Source organism: Struthio camelus, chromosome 1, assembly GCF_040807025.1.
Source record: "Struthio camelus isolate bStrCam1 chromosome 1, bStrCam1.hap1, whole genome shotgun sequence".
Taxonomy (NCBI): domain Eukaryota; kingdom Metazoa; phylum Chordata; class Aves; order Struthioniformes; family Struthionidae; genus Struthio; species Struthio camelus.
The window spans coordinates 137456922-137479686 of NC_090942.1; the positions used below are offsets into that span (position 1 = coordinate 137456922).

General features: G+C 37.0%; 1 protein-coding gene across 9 annotated transcripts in view; it reads left to right on the forward strand.

The window, feature by feature from the left end:
* The window catches only part of MAP3K15 (mitogen-activated protein kinase kinase kinase 15), a 93298-nt gene that overhangs the window by 41353 nt on the left and 29180 nt on the right, over nt 1-22765 (forward strand). For all 9 annotated transcript variants that reach the window (XM_068918449.1, XM_068918440.1, XM_068918467.1 and 6 more), the window contains 8 exons: nt 937-1105; nt 2421-2527; nt 14137-14307; nt 15446-15558; nt 16549-16708; nt 17317-17467; nt 17901-18008; nt 19394-19443. In XM_068918449.1, the coding sequence (XP_068774550.1) occupies nt 937-1105; nt 2421-2527; nt 14137-14307; nt 15446-15558; nt 16549-16708; nt 17317-17467; nt 17901-18008; nt 19394-19443 (1029 nt within the window). The remainder of the gene's footprint in view (nt 1-936; nt 1106-2420; nt 2528-14136; nt 14308-15445; nt 15559-16548; nt 16709-17316; nt 17468-17900; nt 18009-19393; nt 19444-22765) is intronic.

The following is a 22765-nucleotide window of genomic DNA, read 5'->3' on the forward strand; positions in this document are numbered from 1 at the left end:
AAATATTAAAAGCTTTCCAGTGGTGCTAATAGAGGTCTTGCTACCTTGCCTTATAAAAATATCTTACATGTTATCTGTGCTGTGAATATTCGACAGAGCATTCGGTTCTCTGCTGTGTTTAGGGCTTAGTGCTAAGCAATGTCGAATACTTGCAATACTCAATTTGTAAGCAAAAAAGTCATTGTATGCACTTGATTACCTGTCAGGGGCCATCAGTTAATTTCTAAACTGTAGACCCCATAAGCTGCTCCAGATAATGTTAGCTCTAAATAATCTATCCAGATGGTTTATAGTTGTCACTACTGATAATAAAGGGGTTTTTTGTATTCCATAAAAGCTCTGATTTTGCACTATGTACTGATGTTAGTGCAAGTAAGGTGAAAGAAACTTACTGTGGGATTTTACATAAATCCTGCCACATTATGTATTGTTTTCACCAAACAAACTACAAGAAGTCAGCTTTTGGTGGCTTGTTTCTGCTTTAGTTGCTATATTTCAGTCACTTAAGCTCTTTAACTTGTAAAATTGCATACCTTCTTTTTATGTCACCCTGATCTTTTCTTAGTGTGCCAGTTTATCGTCCCAATTGCTGCCTTCTTTAGGATATAAAGTTACAAAGTACCAAAACTGTCATGATCAGTAACAAAAAAAAAAAAAAAAGCTCCAATTTTCCTGAGTTAATTAAATTATCCCACAATCCTGGTCATATGTGTATTGATACATAGCCCCACAGCGTGGGGTAGGGCAAGGTGGGATACATATAATGAGATAATATGAAAATGTGAACTTAAAGGAAAGATTTAATGTACATGTCATTCTGATAAGTAAATTATGCTTTTTATTAGAAATTATTTTTATTAGAAATATGATCATGTTTCACTTAAAAAAAAAAATCTAACAGTTGTCTTCCCATACATCTACCTTTTGTTTCTTTAGTGCCTATTATAAAGAAACACTGCTAAATGATATTAGAAAAGCTAGAGAGAAGTATCAAGGAGAGGAACTGGCTAAGGAGCTGGCCAGAATTAAGCTTCGTATGGATAACACTGAAGTGCTGACTTCTGACATTGTCATAAACCTGCTTCTTTCTTATCGAGATATTCAGGTATACTCCTAAGGAGTAAGAAGGATTATTTTACCATGGGATTTTTGTTTGTCATTGTTTGTTAAATAGTGACTCAGAGTTGACACTATATTGTTTGATTGTATGTAACTTTTTGGCTGGCATAGTGGGCTGTGCAAGAGGCTTTAATAGCTTGTTTATTTTGCCCGTGAACCAAAGACATAGATGAGGTGACTTCCTGAGGTCTCTTCCTTAGTTTTCTGTCATTTTTAACCTCCTTAAAAAATAAAAAGAAACCCAGAAAAATTATGGAAACAAAATTTTTGCTTTTTCTTTTCCTTTCCCCTTCCTCCCACCCCCAATATATTTGGAAGCTAAGAAGAGGCATTTGTTGTGACCACAGTATTTGCCACAGGAGCCCAAGCTGAGAACCACCATAAAAAGAAGCATTCATTTGTTTTTAAAATAAAATAACTGCATATTTTATTTTCCTTGAATTTGTTTTTTAAGTAAGTCCTACTTTTGCTAAAGCACAGCCTACATACTATATTTCTGAACTGTTAATCTGTGTAGATGACATCCTTTTAAAATATGCTTCCAACCGTTCTATGGAAATTTTTTCTCGGCCTCTAAGTTGTTTTTTTGGCAAGTATAAATGGGTCATGAGAGCAGTGGATGACCTGTGTCATCTCCCACCTTTGCATTCAGAGTTGCCGGTTATCCTGCAGCAGGTTTATCCAGTTTTGTTTTGATCACCTCTGAGTTTTGCCCTAGCTGGTTACATTTATGGTCTTTTGAAAGCTCTTCTCCCTTGAGAAATGTAATCATCTCCAAGCATAGTCTGAACAAACAAATTAGGTAATATGAGGCCATCCTCTATCTCAAACTGGCTTTTTCAGCAACATATATGTGGGTAACCCCTGAAAAATCAAACTGGATGCACAAACAGCTGATGTACTGCAGAATGAGCTGTGCTGTCATCTGTGGTGACCTGATGAAGTCAGGTCATCAGCAGTCCTTGATTAGGACTGAAAAAGCCAGACTCAGCACCCCTCCTTACTGATGTCAGATGTTTGATTGCTGCTGCAACTGGCCAGAGGGATTCAGTAAGTTGGGCAGTGGTGATGCGGTGAGGAAGAGGCAAGTACTGACAAGGATAGGCAAAGTCCCTCTTTGATCCCTTTCACTGGAGTTCGTGGCTGCGTCACTGCCTCTTCTAGGAGCAGTCAGCTGAGATACTGTCTAGCATTGGTGACATGTTTTAGTTTAGTAATGCTTTCCTGTAGCAGAGGTGGTCTTCAGTTTCTTTTTTCTTTTCTTTTTTTTTTCTTTTCTTTTTTTTTTAAATTCATACCAGGACTATGATGCTATGGTGAAGCTGGTAGAAACACTAGAAATGCTTCCAACCTGTGATCTGGCTGATCAGCACAACATTAAATTTCATTACGCTTTTGCGTTGAATCGGTAAGGATAATTGCTTGAGGCTATTTCATTTTATTGCTGTTTGGTTTGATCTTATATATATAAATTTATAGTGCAAATGATAGAACATTTTTTTCCTTTTCTGCACACACTGCTAGTCACCACCGTCACATTTCCTTAAGCTTATGCTTCCTGTACGCCACAGTTTCTAACATTTGAAGAAAACATTTTCCAGCAACCACCGTTTTCTCACCAACCTGATGAGAGTGGACGAATGATTTGCTCCAAAGGCCACCAGAGTAATTCTAAAAGACTCAATTGATATCAGTGGGTTCTTGATCATTTTTTCTGAGTCATTGATTATGCTGAGCATCTTGAATAGTTTAGCATAATAGAGTTATGAGTGAGTTATTAAATTAATAAACAAGAAGTAGGACTTGTTTCATGAATTGTAGTTCATAATACAGCTTCCTTGAAAGGCTGAAAGGCAGTTAGAACCACAAGCTCTTTCCTAAGTCATCTTTTCTAGATTAGCAAAGTAGAAATCTATCATTGAACTCTTCTAGATAGTTACAGACCTCTGTAGTGCCTATGTATAATAGTTGCTTCATTTCTAAAGAATTGATATTAAGATTTCATAATGGAAATTAGACTTTATACAAATGAAATCAGATGTAATAATGAAAGTAAATGCTTAGGTGCAATAAATGTTACTGAAAGTTGTGACCTGGCGTTGTACTAAAAATTAGCACTGGGGAGCATCAGTACAGCATTCATCAAAGGGATCAGGAAAATAGTGAGAGATTTACAAAAGTAGTTGTTGAGGAATCACCATTAAATTTTTTTTTTTCTAGTGGAATTTTATTGAAAGGAGTGGTAAGTATGGTTTTTTTTTTTTTGACAGTATCATCAGACTTCTTAGAAGTAAATACAAAACCATTGCTCAGAAAAATATCAGATACTATTCCTTCAGTTCCATGTCAAAGAACAGTTGAGCAGTTTACATTATGTGATTCCTACAAGAAAATTCATTTTTGTGCATGGTTGCATTTCATTCAAGACTGCAGTATATGCCAATAGGACAATTTATAGAAGGCTTTTTTTTTTTTTTTAGGGGGTGGTGGTGATAAGCTGAGTAATCATTTAAGTGATGCAGTGGCAAGCAGCTTGAAATGATCTATTGAAGAATAAAGTAGTCAGTAATATAGAGGATACAGCCATAGGTGTGCCTGGGATTGTGCATAATTCTAGAGTCCATGCTTTTATGGAAGCTAGCTATGGAGATGATTCTTGAAGACTGGAAAATGGCTTTTATAGTGGCTTTTTATTTAGGAAAAAAAAAAAGTTCTGAGAGGTGAGTTACAATGAGAAGTACCTTTGTGAGAAGAATATCATCAAATATCAGGTAATGCCTGAATCTCTCATACAGAAAGATAACTAGATCTGTGTTTGGAACCTTAGCCCAAATTTGGATGAGGACAAAGCCTTTTTAATGGAGAGAATGATAAATGATTAATATTTAGTTCTTGATATCAGATACATGAATATATTTACACGTAATTCAGCTTGCATAGAAATTTTTTTTTAAGACTGGAAGTGAACACTGGGCATCTTGGTTCTTAGCTCCTAATATCATAGACCATTAAATTAACCATCTACTGACTCTGAAACTTGTTTAACTGAAGTATTTTCTTTCAGAAAATTCTGATCAGCATAATTAGACTTAGAGAGAGAGAATCCATTTATATGGCTTGCATTTATCTCTGGTATTTATGAAACCAAATGAAACTTTGTTGTTTGTTTGCTTGTTTTCTTTTTTCATTAGGCTACTTAAAAAGTAAAAGGAAAAAAATCTCTTTTGGTGGTAAGTGTTATGTGCAACACAAGATAGTACTTTTAAAATAGAAGCAAGTGTTTTGACACTTATTTTGATGACCTAACTTTTTAAACAGTGTTGCAGTTCACTTCTTGGCTGTACAGTTGTTATTGTATGCTGCAGGTCTCTACTTAGTATTTTCCACAACCCCTGAAAATTGCAGGCTTGATCTTATAAAACTTCTGATGTGCTGAAATTCAAGTCGCCTTACGATACCACACTGATGTCTTGAGAAGTGCTTTTAATAAAAAAAGATTTGACCCTATTTTTTGAAAGTTCATCCAACTTTTCATTATTTCAGGAATCAGATCCAAGAAGTTGAAATCTGCCAGGAATTGTAATGCTAGGATCAAGGTTGTGCCTTGCCCCTTTCCCTAGGAAAATATCCTGATTTGATCAGGCTATATGTATATATTTAAAACTTTGCCATTTACCTGTGCATGGTAAAACTGGCACAGTCGCTTATTCTGTTTGTCTTGGAATTATTCATATACTGAGCTGCACCTGACCCTCATGCTATTGTTAAACCTTCTGAATTGTTTTGACAATGCCGATAGGGCCCTTATAAGACAACATGAAATGGATTGCTCCTGCACCTGTTTTCTCCATCAAAAGATTTTGTTAAATGAATCACTAGCCTGAACCAGTATGACTCTCCTTGTTTTCTTCTGGGAACAATTTAAACGCTGTTATGGAAAAATGTTTCCAGAAATGATTGACCAGTTTTCCATTAGCAGGAATGCAGAAATTAGTTTCTACTGTTCAAAGATTTCTACTCTACTTGAAAAAAAATAGAAAAAGAGAAAAGTTTCACTTAGCTACTTGAAATATTTTTGCATTTTGCAAAAGTCCAAAGTTTGGGGCATGGAAGTTTTCAGAACAAGTCCACTTGGGTAAATAATCATCCTTTAAGTGTTGTTTTTAGCATCTTCTGTGGGATTTTTGAACCACCTTTTTCCCTTTTTAAAAATACTCTCTTTTATTGAGTTGTATAAGAATTTGGTTTGAAAAATAAACACACAATATTCTGTTAATTCTAGCATTGAGAATGGGGTAAACATTACTCAGTACAAGTGAGTGAGTCTACCAGGAACGCGATACGTCGTAAGTAACAACAGATTTAGTAGCTATGAGAACATGAGACCCTGTTGAAGTGAGTGTTGGTTTAATTTCATAAAGACAGTGTGCCAGAACTGTGTTCATAATCCACAGAAGTCATTCATTTATTTCCTGTATTTCCTCTTGAAGTTGAGTTCTGCTGGCAATTAATTTCACTTAGCCCTTTCAGATCAGCAATAGGCTAGTGCTACCCAGAGCTAGAGATGGGGTAGGGGATTGTTCCTGAGCACCTCGAGTCTTTGGTGGTGCATCGGACTGACAGTTTCCAAGGTGGATGCAAGCCCAGTCTGAGCCACAACTGCATGCAGGTCTCGGTCTAAGTTAACAGGCTGGACTAAGAGAAGAGGCAAGTGCATATTACTTCAGGCTCTGCGCCATTCCAGCTGGCTGGAAGGCTTCTGCCTGACCTGGCTTGGATCCTGAGCAAAGCAAGCCTCGATCTATCTGCAGCGTACCGTACAGACGTGCACTAAAGCACTTGGTATTACGTGTGGAGGGAAGGCAAACGTTTTCATGCTGATTTCTGATACTGTGATTCACTTAGCACGTTTTTAAGCATGGGCTAATCCCTGTCCTAGATTGAAATGTTATTCTCTGGTTTCCACTTCGGAGCAGAGCATTGAGTTCATTTTAGGATTGTTATTTCTAATGTGTGATAATATAAAGGCTAAGAGTGGGTCTGTTTGCAATGACAGGCTTGTGCTTTTTTCCAGACCTTGACTATCTACATGGATCACTTTCCTAGTTTCTTGTTGGGAGGATCCTCTACCAATGTTTTAAGCTATAATTAGACCCCACACAGAGCAGAGTGTGTTCTCTCTCGTACAGATGTGGATTGGTTTAAAACGATGTTCCTTGTTGCTTCTCAGTTGAAATTGTGTCTGGCTGTGTCTTAATTTATGCAGAGCATGGGGTGAGTCTTTCAGTTTAGGTTCAGCCCGAATGTGTAATGTGAATGTTTTCAGAATTTATGATGCCTCTGGTATGAAAGAAGGTGCTGTGTAATTGAGGGCTGACTTTGGGTGTTTCAGAGGTAGGTGGCTGTTTGCCTGGTGTGCTGCCCAGGATTGACTGGAGGTCAGCTGGTCAGTATTTCAGTGTTTTGTGGTGTTCTGTTTGTTAAGGATATACCTGGGCCGTATTAATTGTACATGGACTTTTCCCAATACCCCATCCTACGCATGCAATGTCACTAGCTTCTTTTTAAGGATCTTCTGAAGTGAGAAGAGCATATAGACTGACCTGATGTAGTTTATTCATGTGTTATGTTGCATGCATATGTTTATGCATTCATGTCTTTTGTATTTGGAATCATAGATTTCACTATTTTTAAATATTACCTAGATTGATTACAAATAGCAGTTAGGTTTTTGATCCCTCTGAAAAAAATTTTTAAAAAATGCTGAAACAATGACAGAAGATGTTAAAGCTGTGGGGAAAACCTGCTATTGTTTTCCACCAAGTCTTTTGTGCAAGATGAGAACTAGGATATGACATTAAGAAAAATGCTTATAGACTACTTTCTCTTATTTAATGACCTTGGAGTAAAATGAACCCTTTCCTCTTCTGGGGTTAGTATTTTTTTAGTATTGTCTCAAATTATTGAAAAACATTGAGCAAGTGACATGAACAGGACAAATCAAAATCAATGGGACGGGAAAGTGCTACAATCTGTTTCCATGAATTTTACATAATTGTAAATGAATTTTACTTAATTGTAATCAGGTTAAGAGAATAAAGAAAGAGGATGCTAATTTGGTCTTTGCCGTTTTACTTTTTGTTGCTGTAGTATGTGTGAATATTAACAAAGTATAGTGTTTGTTTTTTTTTTTTTTTTAACTGTTGATTTGAATGCTAAATGTAGTTGTCCACTGGCTGATTGTTTAGGATTTACTTCAGTAACTTAGGGTGGCATAGCAAAGATTTTAATGAGTTGCGGTACACTTATGTTCCAATTAATATTTTTCAATTGACCTTCCTTACTAAGCCTGGAGTTTGCAGATAGTCCTCAGTTTCAACTTCTGGCAGCTCTTCTTGCAAGAAGCAAACTTCTTGCAAAGAGGCCAAGGGTTATGCCAAATTTTGTACAAAACAAAGTAGATAATAGCTGAGCTATAAAGAGTTCAATTTCTTTCCAAGGCAGTTCTGTCTTCAGTCATATTAAAGATGTGGCAGCTGCAGTCACTGTTAATTAGCTCAGCATGCTGTGTTTTAACAAGCAACACACGGTAATAAAGGCAATTAGTAAGTGAAGGGAGTAACAGAGTGCAAGTAGTAAATTACTAGTCATTGTGAATAATAGTAGCCGTAGGAAATTATTCCCACTGAAAAGCACTAAGTTATTTAAAATGTAGTTCTTTTCTCAAAAACTGTCTGCTAAAAGTCACATCGTGAAGTTCCTCATTTTGTATCAGTGATTTGCCTGTAACATCTGAAGTGTATATGAGGAAAAAAAGTTGCATCTTTTTTTTTGATTGTCATATCTAACTGGAGACCAGTAGATTTAGTTCCAATCTCAAAATGCAGTTGGGTTCTCGTTCCCTCACCTCATGCAGTGAATATTAATATGCCAAATTGCATCCTCAGTGGCATGTGTGACTCTGTTAACCTGCAACAGGATTAGTTTCTTGTTTTAAATGCCTATGTAATTCAAATTAGCTATTGCAATTTTAAATACTTACAAATTTGTCATTTTTTATTTGTCATAAATATGTAATATCAGTTACATATTTATTACTGTAAGCAAAGGTCTTATATAAGATAACAAGTGTACCCAGTATGAGGACCAATTATTTTATGAATGGGTATATTTATACTTACAGATGAAGTTGTCTCATCTTCACATTACTCTGCAATGTGACAATATGATTGTTTTTTTAATGGTAATATCTGCAGTAAACTGTTGATAGCTACTCCGGGGTGAATTCATGAGATAAACAAGATTCATATAAATACAGTGAGGGAAAAACAGGTTGCTGTTTTTGACTGTGCCATTCTGTGGGGAAAAGTTTTCAGAATTGTTTGTTACTGTTTGGTTTATTCCCCTGTACTTTCCTCTTCCAGAAATATCTGTTTGCTTATAGAATTCTTAAAATAATAACAAAAGATCAAATCAGTAAGTCAAAATGAAACGCAGAGGAAACCAAAGGAGGATTCCCTTGAACAAACTACTCTTCACTCACATAGGGCCTTCTTATAGTATATACTCTTTTTTCCAGCTAGGCAGCTAGCAACAGGGGAAGAGGTGAACAGAATGTGGTGAGGGGGGGGAAAAAAAAAGCTTTATCAGCTGTTGTTTGCAGAGAGCCCTCATTCTTGTCCCAGTAAAATCTGTGCAATGCTCAGGTGTTGACCTCTTCGGACAAAGAATTGATTCACTGAGTGTAGTTCCGGCTCCCTAACCGTGCCAACGTTTTAAAGCTGGTAAAACCAGCTTGTGAAACGTAAGAATTTTTGTTTTAGGGATATTTAGAACAGAAATGGCATAGTGACTGGTATGGAGAGAAGGACCTAGGGAAGACAGTGGATTTGAGGGAGAGGAAAGGAGTGTGAAGCTGTGAAATCAAAAAGCAAGAGGGGAAAAAAAAAAAAAAAAGGGATTTTGCCGATTTCTGTAAGGCAACGTCATTCCAGGTGAGAGTAAATATGATATCTGGGTAATTTTTGAGACCTAAGGGAGAGAAACAGTGCAAGGTTGACCATACTGGCTCAGAGCAAAGTTCTGTCTAGCTTGAATTCCTATTTCTGGCTGGCCTACAGCAGATACCTAGGATAAGATAGGGAGACTGGAAAACGTACAGTGGTACATCTCCCTACATGCTCCCACCATTTCAAGCAACTTTTGTCTCAGAGACCTACGGAGACATACTGAGACAGCGGTACTACATTTTGTATTTATCATGTAAATTTGGGAAAGGGAAAGGAGCATAGATTTTGTGAAGAGATTGTTTTCTGCAAATTATGATTGATTACTGTTTTTGTAGCCTCTCAAAAAAAAAAAAACTTGAACAAACTGGAACAAAACCCAATAAGTTATTCTTGAACATTTTAGGGGGTGGCGGGTAGGGGCTTAGGGAAATGAGGGAGGAACTGAGTTGAGGCAGGAGCGTCTCTGGTGCCATTAAGAGTTATGAATTCATAAACTGAGACTTAATGTCTCCGATCCCTTAATTATTGATCACTAAGGAGAATGCCACGCCTACCATATTGGGAGCGAGCACTGAACACCTTCCTGTGCACCTTTAGGACTTGCCGCTTTGTGGTGCATTTATTCCCCTGTGGAAATGAGGAAACAGATCTCAGCACAGAGTACCTTGGGGCTCCTAAATCCAAGCAAACATTTTTGTGCCTGAAGTTGCCGAGTTACGGAACAGGAGCTTGTTTTTGAAAAGGAGAGATGGGAATGGGGAGGAAGGGAGAAAATCCTTTCATAAATTCAGGTTAGGAAGCTTTCAAATTTATCCTTCTTTTTGAAAGAAGCGATATTGATTCACTTTACAACTTACCCTGTAGCTTCAGAGGAAAGTTTTTGAGCTGCGTACTTGTCATTACAAATAAGAGTGTCGGACTCCAACCCTGGGTTAAGACAAAACGCCACGAGCAGTGGGATGGGGTGGAGAGCAAATTAGAAGGTGTGATACAAAACTGAAGTCGCACTGTAATTGTAAGCATGATTTTATCATACCTTAATTCTGTTTGTGCAGGGTATGTTGACACACAAGCCTAAAGATTTAGTTTTATTATATGTTTAGCTGTTTTCATCAGGTTTGTGACTCTGCAGAGGGATTTGGAGAAATAAAGGAGGAGCAGATAACGGGGCATGATGGGGAGACAGGGAAATGAGAGGCTGATGTAGACAGGGAAGTGAGAGGAAAGCTTCTGGGAATAAGAGAGCATGGAAAAGTAAGCAGACAGATAAATCATGTGGCAACACTGCAATGATCAAATTGGCCAACTGGCAAGGGAATCAGTGAGCAGTTTCTGGAGGCTGCAAGCTATCTGGCAGTACTAAACTGACAAAAATACAGCGCAACTGATTTAGAAGAATTGACGAGAGGGTACGAAGGTGTCTTGCAGAAGCCTTCTTTGGAAAAAATGGGAGATAATTTTATAGTCCTTTCTGATATCCGTACTTAGTCATTTCAGTTTCAAAAGTCGCAGTATATTGAAGCTGTCTTCATATGGAAGCTATTCCACTGATCGGTCTCTCCCTTCTTCATGTTGTTTCTAGCCCTACAAGCTTAGTTTCTTTTTGAGATACAGCCCCAGATTGTGTATATTACTGAAGACTAATGTGTTGGATATTTATATAAAGACATCGTGGTGTTTTTGATGTTACTCTCTATCCATTTCCTGCTAATTCTAACATTTTGTTTGTAGGGATTTCAGTGTTTTGTTTAGCACTGGGATGCTTTCATAATTTCAGATCACAGGATGACGTTTGATATAAAGAGTAAGAACAACAATATGTCAATTTTGGGGATGAGGTAGATTTGAGATAATGCCCGTTTTAAAACTAAAATAAAAGCAGTATACACATGCAAAAAAGCCCTCATCTTGGTTTCACACAATGTATTATGTTGCTGTATGTTGCAGCAGAATTGTTTTGGATGCTAAATTTTTTTGTAGATCCGCTAGAAACTGGGCAAGCTTATGGGAAATCAATTCACTTAGGTCTATGAAGTGAGATTTTACATTTAACTCAGGATTTTCTCTGCCACAAATTAACATATCATAAATGGTTTTACACCCCTCCCCCCAAAAAAAAACAAGTGAACCATGAACAGTAAGTCCCTTCCTGCTAGCATTTGTGTGATTCACTCTGCTGTTGAAGGTTGTGGTGGGGGAAACTAATATATCTGATACTGGGTCAGAAAGATACAAGTTGGTGTTGTTGCCTCCAAAGCTTAATGTAATTTCTTTTACTGTGCTGATAGCACCGCAGACCCTGAAACAAATTGTAAGCTGTCAGGCATACATGCCCCTCAAGTGTGGGGGATGAAGTAGAGATAAATGTTCGTCCTGGTCCAGCGTAACAGGTGCTGTATATTATCAAACAGTGTATTTCCATATTCACAGAATGGTTGAGGTTGGAAGGGACCTCTGGAGATCATCTAGTCCAACCTCCCTGCTCAAGCAGGGTCCTCTAGAGCATATTTCCCAGGATCGCATCCAGACGGATTTTGAATATCTCCAGGGAAGGAGACTCCGCTACCTCTCTGGGCAACCTGTTCCTGTTCATATTGACCTGCAGAAGTTACTTGTAGCCTGAATGAAGTTGTGATGTTTCTGTTCTGTATTTTCTTGGTCAGCCCACTTTTGGGGATTGCTTTAGAAGGCAATAACTGTTCCCAAGTTTGTGGGTTATAGTAAGTGATGTTCTGGGTTTGTATTGCCCTCATCTAATTGGGCTGGTATGAAAATATAGTTTAATAAAAGATATCTAAACTGATTTTTATATTTGATAATGTCCTATGTTAGCTTAATGTATACTTGTTTAACGGAAACAAAATTTAGCACAGAATGGTGTATTTTATTGATGGTCTCTTCCTTCCTGTAGAAGGACTGAATAGATAACAGCATTCCCTGGTAAGAGATGGAAGCCTTTAGTTTTATTTTGAATACTTTAGTATACTGTTTCTTCAGGGGTTGGTCCTTTGAAATAGTCCTAGTATTGGCTTCAAGTGGGTACAGGTTCATCCTTTGATGTCCAAAAGTATTGATCTGTGCAGTGGCCTATTCTAAGCAGAGTCTTGCTTTATGTAATGTAGTTTTTTTTTCTTTAAAAGTTGTGCTCTTTCAACCAGTAAATAGTAGTATTAATGGCAATAATTTAATGGCAATATTTAACCTGTTTTCACACAAGGCAGAGTTGAGTCAAAGTTTATCTTGTCTTGGAAGCAGTTAGTTAGTGTTTTTTTGTGTTTTTTTTTTTATTTTCGTTTTTTCATATGAAAATGCTGCAAGTTGTGCGTTTCTTGCTTTTCAGCAAAGCTTGGAGGCATACCAAATTTTGTAACTGTGGTAGGCATATGCTTACCACGGACTGTTGGACTTGTTTTTAGGGACTAATTTTGTCCTAAGCTAGGTTTCCCCGGCTCTCGTTTTTTTTCATATGAACAGCAGTGAAACTTGGGCATTATTCTTGAGAGAATCTGGTTAGTTTTGAACAGGTTTGGTTAGAGAATGTTGACTAGTAAAATGGATTTACCCCCGCACTTCTCTTTCATTTTATTTCCTGTAAAACTGAAAGAAGATCTAACTTGCTCTTTGCATGCCCATTAGAGATGACTGGTATGAATTTCAGAACGATCTGAATTCAGTCAATCTGAAGAAAAAATTCTTTTTGAAAAATATTCAAGTATTTGCTGTGAAAACCTACACTGTACTAGTGACATCACAAGCAGTACATAACTAGTTATAAATTTATTTATTCATATTAATGCTCTCTGTCACCTAACATGCACAGAAGCCTGAGTTTTTGCTACAGATGAGATGTTACTGGGCTTAGTCCGACAACTGATTATGTAAGGAGCTGAGCCGTTTTACAGCAAATGTTAATCCTTTAGGGTGTGCAAATGCTTAATTTACCAGAAACCATTATCTGTTACTGGTATTGCTGACAAAGTAATTGTAGTACTTGTAAGCCTGTTCCTGGATACCTACATAGGGATCAGAAAATTGTAAAGAGTTCTGAAAAGGGATTGGTAAATATTTTAAATTTCTCTAGTGATTAAAAAATATCTTGAGGCTATTAATCTCTAAAGCAGTGTTTGGATCGCTCTTGCAAATAAACCTTTTTTTTTATGCTAAGTGATTTTGTTGTTGTTGTAAATAGCGCATTCTAAACCATCTGCAAACAAGATAAAATGAGTCAAAAATTCTGATGTTGTGTTTAATGATAATACAAAGCTTAAATGATATTTAACCAATAATTTTTTTCTTGCAAAGATTTATAAATATTCATCAGAATAAGATTATGACCACTGTTTGTTTTCCAAACTTTATCTCCATTTTGAAGAACTTTTAATTAAGAAAGGAATACAGCTTGGTTTTGTGTCCCCCCCCCCCCCAAATTGTAGTACCAAGGCCCATGTTGAGCTCCATCACTTGTTTGGCAGAAGTAGGAAAGTAGGATTGACCTACCTTCTGCCATATTTGGACAGTATTGACCTGTGGGTTCAAGACTACAAATTCTGGGCATAGCTAAATAAGTTGTCAGCTAGACTGCTGAAAATAGCCCCCTTTCTATAAGTGTTTTCGGGAGTAATCATTAAGCAGGCATTTGTTTCCCTTCACAGCACATGCAGAGTCTGTCTGCTTTTGCATGGAGGAATCATGTGACATGGCAGTTTTTTTCATAAAGGAATTCTGGGTTTATATCAGTTCTTAGATGAGCTAGAAGTAGAGTCCCATGATTGGAGAATATATATATATATACACACACACACACACATTTTTTTTTATATATATATATATATTTGTATATATTTTTATCAACCAATCGATAATTGTGCCTCAGTGTAAATAAAGCAAAATCTGTATGTAGTAATGCTGGATGGATTGTAGGATAGATAGGGGATAATGCTGTTCTACTATCTTGCAATCACTTTTTCAGATCTGAACTCTTACTTTTATTTTCTGTATTTGATTTCAGAAGAAACAATGCGGGTGACAGGGAGAAGGCGCTACAAGTTATGCTTCAAGTCCTGCAGACGTGTGATCACCCTGCTCCAGATATGTTTTGCTTATGTGGGAGGATCTACAAGGATATGTTTCTTGATTCTGACTGTAAAGATACCAGTAGTCGAGATCATGCCATTGAATGGTAACAGCAAAAAAAAAAAAAAAAAAATTTTTTTCAGACTTTTACTTCTGTTTATGAAAAGCAGACTTGTGACAATTTAGAAAAGATCAAATTTTCTACTTATTCTCTCTTTTTAACATAGTCTTATTTAAGCAAATGTTTTACTGAGAACCAGGTCTTTGGATATGCATTTTTTTTTTTGAAAGCGCTTATATCTATTTTTAAGTTTTTCTTACTTCTTTTTGTAGAATATTATGAATAAAGAATGATACACAGTTCATTGGAGGGGGTACTCACCTCTGTGCAGAGAAAATATGCAGTTAATCTACTCTGAGGCCTAGATGAAGTTAAGTGAGGTAGTGGGACTTTTGCTGGTCCTCTGAGCAAGGATGATTTTGACCTTGAGCCCATAGGAAATGGGTTCTCAGTGTATGTAAGGAACAGCATTGATGAACGGCGTTTATGAAGTTCCTTAAGACAATAAGGCATGCATGTGCACGCAGGCTCACACAAACATACTGTTCATAGGTGTATGTTTTTCTAATCGTAGAAACTACTGCTGATTACACTGATGTAAGTGAGCATTTTGGGATTGTATGGTAACTGTGAAAATACTGCTCTCTGTCTTGATTTTTCCTGAAATCGCCTTAACATTATTAATACAACATGGATGAGTAGCAGTGAACTTTCAGGATTCAGATGGATCTCTGATTCTTCACCAGCTAGCAGGATGTGTTCAGCTTCTGTCAGCTGGATCTCAGTTGCTTTTGAAGAATGTGAAGTTTTAAAGGATTTGGAGCCTTTTTATAAAACTCACCCTGAAGACTAGTGTTTTTATGGTTTTTCCTCATACCAGTAATATATTATAGTTTTATTCTATTGCATTTAAGAGTTAATTTTGCAATAACTAGTTCCAGCTTGATTTTGACAAAACTGCGCAAGGTAGTGGGACATTAAATTGTAAGCAAAAGCTTTTCTTTCTCACCATTAGAGCAAAAAATGACACTTTATTTCAAATGGTGTTTGCTAAGAGTGCCTTTGGTACCAACTAGCCATATAGTCCTTGCAGTAAACTAATAGCTTAAAACACCTACTAAAACTTTATAGTATTTCAGTTCTATTATACAGTGAGATGTTAGCTCTTGACTCCTCTCTGCAGGTATCGCAAAGGATTTGAACTCCAGTCAACTCTGTACTCTGGAATTAACCTTGCAGTTCTGCTGCTTGTTGCAGGACAGCAGTTTGAAAGCTCGATGGAGCTGAGAAAAATAGGTAGGTATCCACACAGCGCCGCAGACAAGTTCCTGCCCTCCTTCCCAATGAAAAAAAGCGGACAATGTTTTTAGAGATGATCTGTATAGATGGAAAGGTGGTCCGGGTTTTTTAATGGTGGATCTTGGATGGCAGCCTAAAACAAAGGGATCTTGAAGGACCGTTTGTTCCTTTTTGCCTTGGGGCAGCTTTCTAGCAAGTAGGCCCACCTAAAGGACCCCAGGGATGGGAAGAGAATAAGGAAGGACTTTGCTCAGCACCATCTGTAAATTGCCTCTGCAGCATCACTGAGACTATCCTGTTGCGTAGCCAACAGGGGACAAAGGCAGGAGGTGATAAAGCATGGCCCAGCTTTTCTCAGGGAAGCCAAGAAAGAGTCCATGGGGTTTCTGTTGTCCCTGAACTGAAAGATCCCCCCAGCAATATCACATGGAAGGCTACCAGGACAGTCAGTAGTTGTCTGCGTAGATTCAATATAAGTGGTAACTAAAATCCACCACTATACACATAGGTCTATAAATAAATCATACAATAGAAATAGATATTCAGTTCTTGTTAGAAAAAATAGTAGTTGATAATTATATTTGAAATCAAATCCTGTCTGAAACAAGCACTTCAATCTCAAAGGTGAAGAACGCAAAGGTGGCTTTAAACCACTCCAGTATCCCTACTCTGGTGTGGATTCGCATAAGCCTCTAACCATTGATCTCTTGCAGCTGATGCAGATCTTGAGGACACACAGATGCACAGCTTACACTGAAAATCAGGAGGCAGATAGCCCAGGCAGATAGCACAAGAGCTTTTTCAGCATCATGAGTGGTAGGAGTTCTGGCTTGCTGAACTGTATTGGGGATATTACTTGCAATTATTTTTTATTTTTTTAAGCGCTAATGCTGAATGAAGTCTTGTTAGTCTTGGTATGAATTTGGTTTGAATGTAAATATGGTTTTACTGATAGAAAAAATATATATGTATTTGCACATTTTATAGGTGTACGGTTAAACAGTTTACTGGGAAGAAAAGGAAGCCTAGAAAAAATGAACAATTACTGGGATGTGGGGCAGTTCTTCAGTGTCAGCATGCTGGCTAATGATGTTGGTAAAGCAGTACAAGCCGCAGAGAAACTTTTTAAGCTGAAGCCTCCAGTATGGTATGTGGTACAAGACTGTACCTTAAGTACTCAGCTCTGAGAAATGCACAAAACAACCCCATGGACGTTTGGTGACTTAAATGGATCTTTAAATCTCAGATTGTTGTAATTCTCTGACTTTATACTCTGTTCTTGTATTTTGTGAAGAAAAGGGGAAGAGGGTATTGGTAGGAAACTACGTTACCCTTCATTGTTGGTTTTAGATCCCATTGAAGCACATGTTTTATAGGAAAAAATTTGGAAGTTAGTGATTCTTTGTGAAACAGAATTCTTCTCAGAGTCTAGACAGCTGCTGCTCATCCCCCCCATTTTCTGCCTGACACCTTGTTTAATCACCATGTAACTATACGCTTTTCCAATAAGATGTTGTTCATGAAAGTCAGTATAAGCTTATGACTTAAGGTTTTCACTAAACTTGCTCTTCTTTCTAGAAATCTGTAAAAATAAACACAATTGTTTTCATTTGTAGTAGCTTTTAAAATGCATTTAGTTTTGCTTTGGATTAAATATGCAGTTACTTTGTTGGATGTTTAAGTCAGTAAAGTGCTTTTAATATCCGGTCAAATTCTGTTTTCTCTTTGTTAACTCACTAATTCAATACATTCTAGGTACTTGAAATCATTAGTTCAGAATGTGATGTTAATTCAGCATTTCAAGAAACTCACCATAGAACATTCTCCTAGACAAGAAAGATTGACATTCTGGCTAGATATAATTTTTGAGGCAACGGAAGAAACAACTAATGGACTGAGATTTCCAGTAAGATGTTATGCCAAACAAGTTCTGTGTGTCTTATGTTTCTGGATAGGATATAACAGGAAGTGGAAGAGACTAAACATAGCAATTATGTGCTTAACTGCCTGGTGTTTCATTGCATTAACCAAAACCCTATATTCTGTTGATCTTTGCTTTTAAAAAAAAAAAAAAATTAACTCACTGTCCTAAAAGCATCCTTAAAAAATACTTTTAAGTCTACTGTAACAAATCAGATGATACAGTTTTGCATATAGAAACAAAACCTCTTCCTGCCTTGCCCTGACTTTCAGTCCCAGTGTTCCTCCCTCCTCTTCTCCATCAATTATTTGGTCCTTAGGTTGAGGTTACTTATTATCTATATCAGAGTATTGTTTTTTCTTAAGATGCTCTTGTGTTATAGCTGTTGTTTTACTAATGAAAAATGTTCTCTCCTCAGGTTTTGGTGATAGAGCCAACTAAAGTCTACCAGCCTGCATATGTATCAATCAACAACGAAGCAGATGAGAGGTCTCTGTCTTTGTGGCATGTCTCTCCGACTGAAATGGTAAAACTACTGGCAGATGCAGTTCATATAGTCTGTGCTTGATTCATTGTGCTCAAAGTCCCTTTTTCACATGTAGATTTTGGAGCTTTTTACAATCCTTTAAAGTTTGCTACGCTTCTGTGAAACACAAGCCTCAATATATCTTTTATGCACATGTGAAAATAGACTTTTTACAGAGAAAATAAAAAGGGAGTCTAAGATTAGAATGCAGATGTTCTTGACCTCTAATTGAGAGTTCTTTTCACTTGATTATGGTTCTTAGAAGTGCTTGGGCTGTTCGTTCTGCTCCTAATGTTTCTCATTAGAATTGTGTGTGTTTTATTAAGATTCTGCTCAGAGCTCTATCGAAAGTAAAGACCAATATTGTGTTTAACATTGTAGAAGTTGTAAAAATTTCTGCAATTATAAAAGTAGAAACTAGAAAAAAATGTGCAAGTCTGACAAATGTTGAGAGAAGATTGTTGGTGTCTTAGATTATTGGATAAAGTATAAGAGACTGGGAAAGGAGTATGCATGGTTTTGGACTGTGCAATCTTTTAAAAGTGAGAAGTAATTTCGGTTTCACTTTGGCAGAGTTGAAATCCAGAATCTATTTGGCCACCCCTCCTCAATATCAGAAAGAAAGGTGGAGGATAGGCTAAGAGCGTAGAGAGGTGAATTGTTGAAGAGAGGCATGTTAGTCAAAGCAAGAAAAGACCACATAATTACCAGGACCTGTAAACTTCTTTCCAGTACACTGTACTACTTCACTACTTCTAGTGAATGTGTCTGTGTCTGACACAATTTTGCTTTATGGAACAAATTCTTTGGGCATATCTAGCAGTGCCAAAATAAGACCCAGCTGGTAGCTGGAGATTTATGAAGAGCTACGTTCCTAGGCTTAGACTGTCCTTCCTCTGTTTTGCCTCCAGTGTGCTCCCTTTACCAAAGGTATTGGTTCACAGTGCCTCTTAGGAAGAAGTAGGAAGTTTCCATTCCCTTTGAGCCTGAGCATCCTAGAGAAGATTGGAGTATAGTGTCTGCTGCATGTTTAATATAAAAAGTCGATGTATGGAGTCAAAACACAATGCTTGGTAAATTGTACTTCAAGCTTTATTCTTCAAATTGAATTTCACATGAGGAAATTTAACCTTTACTTCCACCTTGCTCTGTTTAAATTCATTTTCCCTCAACTGGATAGAATAGCAATGTATGGCCTTTTCCCACCTACACATCAAGCTTATTTGAAATTTAAAAAAAAAAAATGGTGGCTGAAAAGAGGTGACACTTGACTTGGAAAAACTGTTTGTTTACTATGCTTTGATTTTGTTTTTAATAGTAAGTCAGGATATACATCTTTGATATAGATACAGATCTTGATTGATACAGATCTTTATTCTTTACAGAAACAGATTCATGAATGGAATTTTACAGCTTCCTCCATTAGGGGTATAAGGTTGGTATGTCTGAAACAGTTAAGTGTGGTTTTGTGATTGTCTTAAGTAGGAAATCTGGATTCTACCTTAAACCTCTACTTTGCATGGCCTGTTATAAAAGCTGCTTCTGTTCAACCTGGCTCGAAACATATCGACAAGAAAGAGTTTGCCTTGCCATGCATGAGCAGAGCTGTATATTTCTAATGGGAATACTCATCTAAAATTTGTGCATATTCTCTTCTAGACTTCCCTGTTTTCAGTTGTGTGTTTACACTTTTTCATATTTACTAAACTTCACAATCCTACTTCATTGTCCATTGTACTAACAGCTAGAATGCAGAGAAGGAAATTGAAATCTCTTTTCTGTGATTGCCTTCGCTGTGTTGAGGAACTTGGAGGGCAGAAAGGACGAAGAGCCCTTAGCACATCTCTTTCTTTCTTCTGTAAATGGAAAAAAAACCCTTTTCTTTAAGGAAAGAAAACCACGGTGGCTATTTTCTGTTTGGACTTCAGAAAAACTTCTCATATGGCTCTATTTAAAAATCTCCTAGTGAAAACTTGTTTCACTAGAGAACTGTTACATGAGGCATGGACATGTTTTTTGCTGAGAAAAGAGTTCTTGAGCTGGAAGGAGACAGCTAGTGAAGTGTGTCTCAAAGATTAGCTTTTAGATAGTTAAAGTAGTTGCATTTTATTACACCTAGGTTAATAAAAACACTAATGATAAGAAACTAGATTCCCAAATACACAAAGGAAGATAATAATACAAAGGAGGATCAGAATATTACATAGAACAGTATTGTTCTGTGGAACTGAATTAATAGAAAAGACTCATATTTGGTATAGACAACTCAAAACACAAGACTACATTTGAAAACTTGCTTACATATCCTAAGGTGGGCCGCTTTGCTGCCAGAAAAGCAACGGACAGAGACGCTGCAAACCAAAGGAGCCATAAAGGCAGGGAACACAGCTGGGCATTTCCCATCGCCCTGAGTTTATGAATCACTACGTTGGTGGATCAGGCCTCCCTAGGGACATAAATGGCTGTTGACAGGGGGCCACCTGTCTGTGTAATAAGCTTAAGCACTTGAGAAACCTGTGATACAAGCACAGCAACAATTTAGGAACCTAATGAGTTCTGTAGTTGTCAAAGCAGAGGATTTCTCGGTCTCAGTTTTGACCATAAGCATCTCTAAGTTTTAGGTCCCAAGTTTGTCTTCTCTGAACTTGTGTAATTTATTTAAGCAAATAAGCTCAGAGAAAAAATACTTCTCTGAATAAGATGAGTGGTAATTGCTCTGAAGGTCTTCAGTTGTGCATTTGGACATGGATTGTCCCATACCTTCATTATTTGCTTCCAAGAGCAGTTTTTCATTTAAGTGAATTGAATGTGATATTTTATTTTGCTAGTCCAATGTAGTACGAGTGGATGTAAAGTTGCTATTGAAATCTGTGGAGCTGCTGAGTGTAACTTAGCAAAATGTTTCTAAAACATAAATTGATTACCTTCAGTCAACACATTGCACGGAAATTAATTGCAGCTTAGAAAGATAACTTTTAATTAAAGGGAGATAAGTAATTCATTTGCTTTGATTCTTAATCACTGCTGGGAAACACAAAGCTCAAAGAGGCAAATTTTTTTATGTTTAATGGAATTGGATGTTTGCTCTGTGTGACAAAGTTGTTATACTTTTGAAATTCAGTTATTTTTAGTAGGAAATATTAGTGGTGATCTTAACTCTGTCAAAAACCCCAAAGTATTTATGCTAACCCGTTCCTCTTAAATACCAAATATATGATACTGTATGTAATAGAGTATTGTTATTTAGATAGATACTGACTTGTGTCTCCTATATTTGCTCTCGGAAGGATCGTCCTGCTCTTGTCACTTAGTTCTCATGTCAGGTGTGTGTTAATCTGCCTTGCCAGCCTAGAAATTGCTGTATTACAATCAAGTTACACAATGACATAGTGCATTTTCAAATACTTCTGAAAAAAATCTTCTGACAAATTTCTGATTCTTGTGAACATTCATCCATGTAATCCTTAGTGATGCTCAGCAGCTTGGTGTTATAACGTTCTTCACCTTCACTGTAGTCTACTGTCATCTATTTTAACTAACTGGCTGAATAGAGGTTAAGTAAAATCTGAAAGAGTTTGACTAATACCGATCAGGCAAGCATCCAATCAGTTTTGTTCATTTAATGCGCTAGAAAACCGACAGTACCTTAATCATAACAAGGCATTTATGCATAATTATACTGAAGTACAAGTGTTTGTAATAAGAGATTCGTTTTTAGGTTTATTTTCATATTGGTATTGATGCTGTCTTTTATGATTTCTTCACGCTTTGCTTCCATGCGTTTAGATGGGTTGTATATGACACTGTACAAGACACAACATGCAATATTTAATATTTATTATTACAATCAGTTTATCAGAATTGCTGTTGAGTTTGGGGTAAATGTCGATCATCCTGAAACTTGTTTATCAGTATAAAGGCCGTAAAAATGATAAACTCTGAAGGATTTGCCACTCTGTAAGCAAATAAAAGAGGCCTCTTCAAATGCTTTACATATGGGCACTGGGCTTTACAGCAAGCAGGCTGTTCTGATGGCAGGTTTGTATGCTTCACAGAGAAAAGGGAACTGAATTCTGACTCAGTAAATATGGAATAATTATGCATACTTGTAATGGGAGATATATAAAGCTTTGTGAGCTAAGATTTTACAGGTGGAAGCTAGCGTGGCAGGTTGCATGGTGCTATAATGCATTTGTCGGTGTTTTTGGGATACATTTCAATTCTTTATTTCTCACTTCTTCAATTTGAAAACCTCTTATTTTCTTTTTATGAAGGTATGAAAGATGAATTTTTCCTTGAGATCTGGTTTCATTGGAAGATTTGCTTATGTGTGATGGTGTTTGAGAGATCCAACCAAGCTTAAAAGCAAGGCTTTCCTGATAGCTACGTTATTCTAATTCTCTGCTGTAAAAGCAGTTTACTTTCCATAAAGGTGTCATCAAATACAAAGAAATCTGACAGAACTGAATAAAAATGGAAGGGGAGGAGAACAAGGAACAAACCTCAGAACACCTCAGATAAATCAGTACTTCACCGAAGTCAGCAATAGCTTTATCATTCATCAACTGGGGATAGGATTTTAGTCTCTAGAATATACTAGTAAATTCAGAGGTTGTATTTGAAAGGAAAATGCATATAATTGCATACTGTCTCTCTGAGACAACTAATTGTGTATGAAAAAGATGTCTGCTCAGTATTTGTAATTCAAAAGAAACCAAAACTCCTTCTTGCTCCATTCCGTCTCACAGTTACGCTTA